General features: G+C 41.4%; 1 protein-coding gene across 1 annotated transcript; it reads right to left on the reverse strand.

The window, feature by feature from the left end:
• Positions 1-1,066: 1,066 nt before the first annotated feature.
• Positions 1,067-2,017, reverse strand: LOC104073468 (olfactory receptor 6B1-like). The gene has a single exon (XM_009573257.1). It carries the CDS (start codon positions 2,015-2,017, stop codon positions 1,067-1,069), a length of 951 nt encoding a protein of 316 aa, XP_009571552.1.
• Between the last annotated feature and the right edge of the window lie 6,315 nt (positions 2,018-8,332).

Genomic DNA, 8,332 nt, shown 5'->3' on the forward strand with positions numbered 1-8,332 from the left:
CCCACCTGGAAGCCATTTCCAACCATATGAAGGACATGAAAGTGGTTGATAGTAGTCAGCATGGATGTATGAAAGAGGAATCATGCCTGACCAATCTGAAGGACTTCCACAATGAAATGACTAGCTCAGTGGGTGAGGGGAGAGCAGTGCATATTTTTTACCTTGACTTTAGCAAGGCTTTTGATGCTGTGTCCCATAATATCCTCACAGATATATTCGTGGAGTGTGGGTTACATAAGTGGACAGTGAAGTGGATTGAAAACTGGCAGAACTGCCAGGCTTGAAAGGTTGTGATCAGCAGCACAAATTCCAGATGGAGGCTAGTCACTAGCAGTGTGCCCTAGGAGTCAATACTGGAGTGAGTATTTTTTAATATATTCGTTAATGACCTGGATGATGGGACAGAGTGCACTGTCAAAAAGTTTGCATATGATACAAAACTGTGAGAGGTGTTTGCTAAACTAGATGGTTGTGCTCAGAGGGACCTTGACAGGCTGGAGAAATAGGCAGACAGGTATCTTATGAAGTTCAGCAAGGTGAAATGCAAGGTCCTGCACTTGGTTGTGACCAGCCAATGAATCTCTATAATGGTAGAAGGGTCTGAGGAGATGGGGAAGGGATTTGTGCTCATAAAGCTCTGGGAATAAGGTAAGAAGTTACTAACCACAGCTGTTGCAAAGAAAGCTGAACTTAACACAAAGGAGACCAGGGGGTAGCCTTGGTCCTAGGTAAATAGCTATATCAGTTCAGTAGATCAGCCGGCTATATCAGTAGAGTAGATCAAACAGCTGTGTAATTGTTTGTCTCTGAGTTAATCAAAAGAGTGCATATGTCTTCCTAACTTAGCCAAGGGCAGGGTTACATGGTTCAGCCTAATATAATATACTAAAATTGGACAACAAACAAAAAGAACTTCCAAAAGAGCAATGGGCTTGAGCTGGTTTCAGCCCATGTGTTTCCTGCTGTGGACTGGATGAACACTAGGTAATTTATTATGACCTGTAGAAATCACTTTTACAGAGTAGAAAGGGAGTTAAATAAATAAGGAAAACCCTGGATGAAATTTCTAGGACAAGATGTCTCTCCAGTATATTGTTTTCCTAAGAGCACTTTTGAATTCCTGGTTCCTTAGGCAATAGATGACCGGGTTGACGAGGGGTGTCAGGACAGTGTATACCATAGAAACCAGTTTGTAGGAGCTGAAGGAATCAATAGCCTGGGGCCTGGCATAGATAAACAGGGAGGCTGTATAGAACACCGTGACCACTAAAAGGTGAGAGGCACAGGTAGAGAAGGCCTTGTGACGCCCCTGGGCTGAGGGAATGCCCAAGACAGCAGAGATGATGCACACGTAGGAGACCATAATCACAATGAGTGGTACAAGAAGGATGAGCAGGGCCAGTAAGAAATCCATAAGCTCAGCTGCTGACATGTCGGTGCAGGCTAGCTTCAGTAAGGGAGAGACATCACAAAAGAAGTGGTTGATGATATTGGGCCCACAGTAGGTCTGACGTGAAATGAAGTAAACCTTCCCTGTGGAAATCAGGAAGCCACTTATCCAGGATCCAATGGCCAGACGGGTGCAAAGAGTGTGATCCATGATGATTGGGTAACGCAATGGGTTGCAGATGGCCACATAGCGATCGTAGGCCATGACAGCCAAGAGAGTGCACTCACTGCAGGCCAATGCCAGGAAGAAGAATAGCTGAGCCATGCAGCCTGTGAAGGAGATGCCTTGTCTCTTTGTCACCAAGCTCACAAGCACTTTGGGCACTGTCACAGAGACATACCAGATCTCCAGAAAGGAAAGATTGCCCAGGAAAACATACATTGGCTTGTGAAGCTGGAGATTTGTCGAAACAAGCACAACAATCATTGCATTTTCTGTCACTGTCAGCACGTAAGCCAGGAAGAACATAAAAAAGAGCAGCAGCTTGATTTCCTGTTTACCTGGAAAACCAACCAGAATGAATTCAACCACATGGGTCAGGTTATCTGAGGGCATGCTGAGAATCATACAGAAGCTGCTATAGACTTTGCAGGAGAAGCAGATGCAGCAGCAGTTTGAACATCCTCTCAAGCTAGCTTGTATGCACAGACCATGACTTGAAAATCTGTGTTTGTAATGAGAACTGCCTGGATTGAGAAAAAAAAAAAATTAGTTGCAATGAGTGATTCATAATGAAAAAAAAAACAACCAACAGCAACAACATGGCAACTTCACAAAGTACTATTGAGGCACAAGGGGGATTTTCCAAAGTAGACTGCAGGATTTTTCTAGGACCGTGTTCTGTAAATACAATTAAGATCATGCTCACACAACTGTGAGTTACATTTCTGATCCAGACCTCAAGCATCTCATGATACTAACACAGCATGATCTGAAACGTGTTAGGTACATGAAAGGGTGCAATGCTTAGGATATTTTTTTTTCCATACTCTGTTGGTTTACATGAGTTTTTCACCCAACCTCCACATTCCTCCTCATCCAGAACTCAACTAGCTATAACACTATTCTGGACACTGATCTTTAGTGCCTCTGAACTATTAGGGACACAATTAATTAAGCCATCTCACTAAGTCTTAAGGTTAGTCATCCTTGTGCAAGTTAGCATCTTCACAGAATGATTAATGTGTTTCCTGTAAATGCCTATTATATCATTTCTAGATGTACTTCCATCTGTGCTATTGTTAGTCTTTAAGATTGAGACAGGCGCCTGTCTCTGCTTAAATATGGTAGGTGGATCTCCTCGTGAATAATCTAATTATGTAGTGAATACAAAAGTTAATGGAGAGACACAAACACCGTTAAGAAGTGACAATATCTCATAAAGCACAATAGAATGAATGAATCCACCTTCTTGAAGTGTTGGTCTTTCTTCTTTGACTAAAAGAGGACATTCAAATATGAAGTTAACCTGTTCTAAGTAAACAGTGTGGAATTAATCACACTGTGGGTGTCTAAATTGTGTATTAGTGATTCAGGTACATAAACATAAGCATGTTTTGAGATGCTGTAGATATCCTGGCCCTCCAGCTCTCAATCAAGAAGATGATGAGATTTCCATAGGTTCTGTGTCATATCTGGCTGGAATTTGTGAAACACTCTAGCACATCTCAAATGCTTTCCTATGGCTGTATTTAGGCTCTTGAATCTCACCTTCAGTGTCCATATATGAGTTCTGGACACGTGTAATGTCTTTTGCATGCTGTAGTTATTTGGGTGATTCACACAGAGCAAAAACTTAAGACACAAACTACAGGAGATACAGAACCTTCTGGAGTGACACCTGCCAAGTGGAGAACAAAGGGCCTCTCAAAACATCACCGAGAGCCTATGCATGGACCAGCAAATCAAATCTCTAATCAGTACAGTCTGTGACTCTAAACAGTGATTCACCTGGCCTTATATAGGGTTCTAGTTAGGAATGGGTTAAATATTTCTGGACACTGTTATCTATATGGCTTACACTTCCACTTTATTATGTATAATAATGTGACTATAATCAGAGTTTAGACAGCTAGCATTGCATATAAGTTACTCCACTTTAGGCACTCATGGTGATATTCAGGCACGTAGAGTGAGATAGTACAATTTTACCTGCCAGCGATATCTTAGCCACTCACTTGGAGTTGGCAGATATAACACAGGACCCGCAGAAGGTCTGTGTCCTTCCAGAGCAGGGCTGAAGGCCATGCAAAGTACCAAAAAAGGTCTAAAATAGCACTAGAGATGCCTGTGTTTCCTGAATTCCTCTTCTGTTGCTAGGTATGATTAAGAAGTGACATAGCAGGGATTGCCTAAAAATATGTTTTTATTGCCATGAGGGATGATGAAGATTATGCCACCCAGCTTTCAGCTCTTGCTTCTGAAGCATGTAGAAACTTAAGGGTATAAGAAACTTACAGGCACTGTGCAGATGTCTTGGATAAACTGCAAAAGGCATTTATTTTTAGTAACTCTATTGAGCGACTAAGATTAGCTACAATGAATCTGACCTATCTTCTGGATGGTTTAAGTGAGGTCACAGAAATCCCATGATTAGACACAACCAACATAAACGCACAAACTCACTGTTTCACATGCAGATGGCTTGTTAATGCTTACATGCATCTATTATGCTGTATTTGTAGTAAACTGCAAAGTTAATCCCTTTCACAAATGTGCTGTTAGAGCGTGCACACACACACACACACATATTTAGCTATCCATTCATCTATGCTTATACCAACATATCAACACTGTCTAGCTGATAATAATCTTTCTTTCTATATATGTATTATATATATGTTTCTAATACCAGATTTGGGCAGACAAAAAAGGATATGCTGTACTAAAATAGTGTAGATTGAACATACCTACATTATTTCCATGGTGGGAAGACTGTTTTTCCCCATGACTTCTTAATTGTCCACTTCAATATTCTACTGTTCCTCTGTATCTCTATCTGTCTATCTATATGCATAGCTGTGAAGAGAAATAAAAGCAGAAGTATTTCTTACCTTACACGTAAATATAAACATGTGTATGTGTAGGTGTGTATGTTTTAGAATTAAATGTGTGCAGTATTTCTTAAACAATGTAATTTTTTTTACTTCTCAATTTAAGACACTTTAAGGAAATATGATTATGCAAAAATGACAAGCAATTCTCATCAGATTAGTTCGATTTGGTATTAGAAGGTCTGATTCCATCCCTTAATTAGGCAAAACTTTGCCCACTGTATGCAAAAACATTATGGTGCCAATGAACCATGAACCTCTACACAGGAGAAAGTGTCAGAGAGATTTGATAACAGCCTGCTCTGTTGTAAGTCACAGGCAGGGAAAATCTCATGTGCAGTCAATTTCAAGATGGCTACACTTTACTCATAAGAGGAGTCTCACCAATCCAAATATTAAATACAGATTTTAATCAATGAATTCTACAGAAGATTCCCTCTCTGTAGCATGAAGCACCTTAAGTAGACTAAAATAATTCAGGTGAATTGTATTCGAAGAGTGGTTGACAACAGAGACATTGGCAATAGAGATAAACTATGGAAAGGGGCTGTGCTGTTGGTATTGGTGTTGGTACATACACTTAGGGGAAATTAATCTCATAGTAGCCAACTCCGAGGAAGAAGGAAGAAAGGAAAGAAGGGAAATGATAAAAAAGTGAAAAATTAAAAAGTGGAAAGGCGGGAAGGAGGGGAGGAGGGGAGGAATAAAGGAAGGAAGGACAGAGGTGAGAAAAGCTATTTCTATAATAAATGTGCATTAACATAAATGCTAAACCACAAAACACTACTTACTTGAGAGAAAAGGATGAAGATGAACATACCAGCCTATTTTTTTTTCTTGATACTTGTTCTAAATAACTGATGAAAACAAAAAGAAATGTCATTGGAAAAATGTCTTTTAAAGCATGAAAACAGAAATTTGCAGGGGAAAAAAAGAAGTTTCGTATAAAAAAAATTTGAATTAGATTTTTATAGAAGTTAGAGATCAAGAAATAGACAAGGCGAGGAAAGCACTGTTTCCTCTTCTGTTGCATGAGAAAAATAAACCTCTCTCTCTTTAGGGACCAATTTGAGTTCCATTTGTTGAGTTGCTCCTCATTCTCCAACATGAGAGGTAAAAAAAACATTCCTCCTGTGGTCAGTGACACTGCTCTCATTTTTTTCAACTAGAACAAAGTTGCAGTACAAGAACCTTTACTTGAGAACTGATAAGCAAATCAGATCCACACATAACCTGTGCCAAAGGGAAAACACTAGTTTATACTTGTGATAGGCAGGATTTGGATCCTCTGTTTATATATTTACATAACCTAATAATCTAGAATTTCCTTTATCTGTTCTCTTTTGAATGGGTGCATTACAATGAGATTGACTACTTCTTAGAATCCATGGACTGTATTTAGTGACTCTCCCTTGACTAGAAAGAAAACTACCAAAGGACATATAGGCACATGAATCCTATCCTTACGTTCTATAGACTCATAGAATAATTTATGCTGGATGGGTCCTCAGGAGATCTGAAGTACAACCTCCTGTTCAAAGCGGGTGCAGTGCAACGAATACTAAGTTGAGGGGGATAAACAATTCCCTTGATTTACTGGCTATGGTGCTGTTTATACAGCTCAGAATACAGTTAAGCTGCTTTGCTGCCAGGGCACTCTGAAGACTGATGTTCAGCTTGCTGTCTACCAAGACTCCCAGATCCTCTTCTGCAGAGCTTCTACCCAGCCAGTCAGTCTCCTGCTTGTGTCATTGCCAGGGGTTATTCCTTGCCACATGCAGGAATTTGCATTTGTTTGCATCCTTGTTGAATTTCATGCAGTTCCTATTGGCCAATTCTTCCAGTCAGTCTATGCCCTTGACTGTCATTCCCCTCCCCCTCCCCCGATTTGGTGTCATCTGTAAACCTGGTGGGTAAGCACTCCTTCACCTCCTCCTGCAGTATTTCAGGGTAGAGTAGACCCATTGACCACTCCAGGTAGAGTATGACCCATTGACCACTACTCTCTGAGCCTGAGAATCCAACCAGCCTTTTTATCCATCTAGTTGTCCATCCATCCAGACTGTAAAGCCGTAACTTGGCTACAATACAATGGAAGACAGTGTTGAAAGTCTTGCTAAAGTTCATGTAAATGGCATCTGCTGCTCTTCCTTCATCCACAAATCCAGTGATTTCATGACAGATATAGGTTGGCCAGGAATGATTTACTTTTGGTAAATCTATGCTGACTGCTCCAAGTCACTTTCTTCTTCTTTATGTGACCAAAAGTGTGTTCCAAGAAGAATTACCCCATGATTTTCCCAGGAGCAGAAGTGAGGATGTTGAATGGTCTGTAGTTTCTCAGATTGTCCTTTGAAGATGTTCACATTACACCCAAAATTTATTGCAGCAAAGGAATCAGCTCTATTTTTTTTCACCTCATCTGGTTGCCACAGTTGCACTTGACTGCTATAGAACCTGAAAGTTTATCCTGCAGTAAGTCTGTGTATACAAAGGTAATTTTAAACAAGTCGAGACAGAGATGTCTGTGTTATGAGTACCCGCATTGAGATAGATGAGTCCCAACTGATGGGTCTTTCCTGAGTTGCTGCCCATTTTACTCAGACTTTTCTCAGACTTTAGGGTAGTGCAGGTAATGTGTATGAGGTGAATATCACTGCCGTGCTGATGGACACAATTAAATTGCCTTTAAAGGGTAGAAATCATAACAGCTGGGACATGACAAGAGAATTGCTTCATTTAGGTGCACATACAGAACTGCAGTCTGTAGAACGCTGTTGGCATAGCCACAGGTGTAGGATGCCAACGCAAACTGATGGCATCCTTTTTTGACTTCCTGGTGAGGCAGAACAGTGGGTTACCAATGGCCATGAAGCAGTCATAAGCTGTGACCACTATGAAAAAGTACTCGCTGGTGACAAAGAGAGGAAACAACATCAGCTGGCCTAACCAATTGCCACAGGAAATGACCTGCCTCTCAGTAAAGAAGCAGCCCAAGAGTGGCAATGGCAGAGGGGTGGCAAAGGTCCCAGACAGAGAGGTTCTTGAGGAAGTAATGCATGGTTGTTTGGTAATAGATGAGTGTTTATACAAATTATAACAGCCATGGCATACTTTCCCAAGAGCGTGGTGACATACAACAATACGAAGACCATAAAAGAAAGATCTGCAGTTCTAGCTGATTTCGAATCCCATCAGTGTGGACTCAGTCACCATGCAGCAATTTTCCACAGCAGGTGCCTGATGAAGAACAAAAGTGTGGAGTTCAAGATCCTTAGGGCACCGAGGAGGGGACACAACAAGCTCACTACCCTGAACTTCAGGAGAGGGTGACATACAACAATACGAAGACCATAAAAGAAAGATCTGCAGTTCTAGCTGATTTCGAATCCCATCAGTGTGGACTCAGTCACCATGCAGCAATTTTCCACAGCAGGTGCCTGATGAAGAACAAAAGTGTGGAGTTCAAGATCCTTAGGGCACCGAGGAGGGGACACAACAAGCTCACTACCCTGAACTTCAGGAGAGCAGACTGTGGCCTCTTCAGGGATCTGCTTGGTAGAGTGGCAGGGGATAAAGCCCTGGAGGGAAGAGGGGCCCAAGAAAACTTGGGAGAAATTGTCCAAGCAGCCAGGGATCAGGCTAGGAAAACTAAAGCCCTGATAGAATTAGATCTGGCCAGGGACGTCAAGGGCAACAAGAAAAGCTTCTATTAGTATGTTGGGGATAAAAGGAAGATTAGGGAAAACGTGGGGCCTCTCCGGAATGAAACGGGAGACCTGGTTACCCGGGATATGGAGAAGGCTGAGGTACTCAATGACTTTTTTGT

Source organism: Fulmarus glacialis, unplaced genomic scaffold (assembly GCF_000690835.1).
Source record: "Fulmarus glacialis isolate BGI_N327 unplaced genomic scaffold, ASM69083v1 scaffold212, whole genome shotgun sequence".
Lineage (NCBI taxonomy): Eukaryota > Metazoa > Chordata > Aves > Procellariiformes > Procellariidae > Fulmarus > Fulmarus glacialis.

Coding starts and splice junctions, on each gene's coding strand:
- LOC104073468 (XM_009573257.1), bottom strand. CDS start 2,017: ATGATTCTCAGCATGCCCTCAGATAACCTGACCCATGTGGTTGAATTC.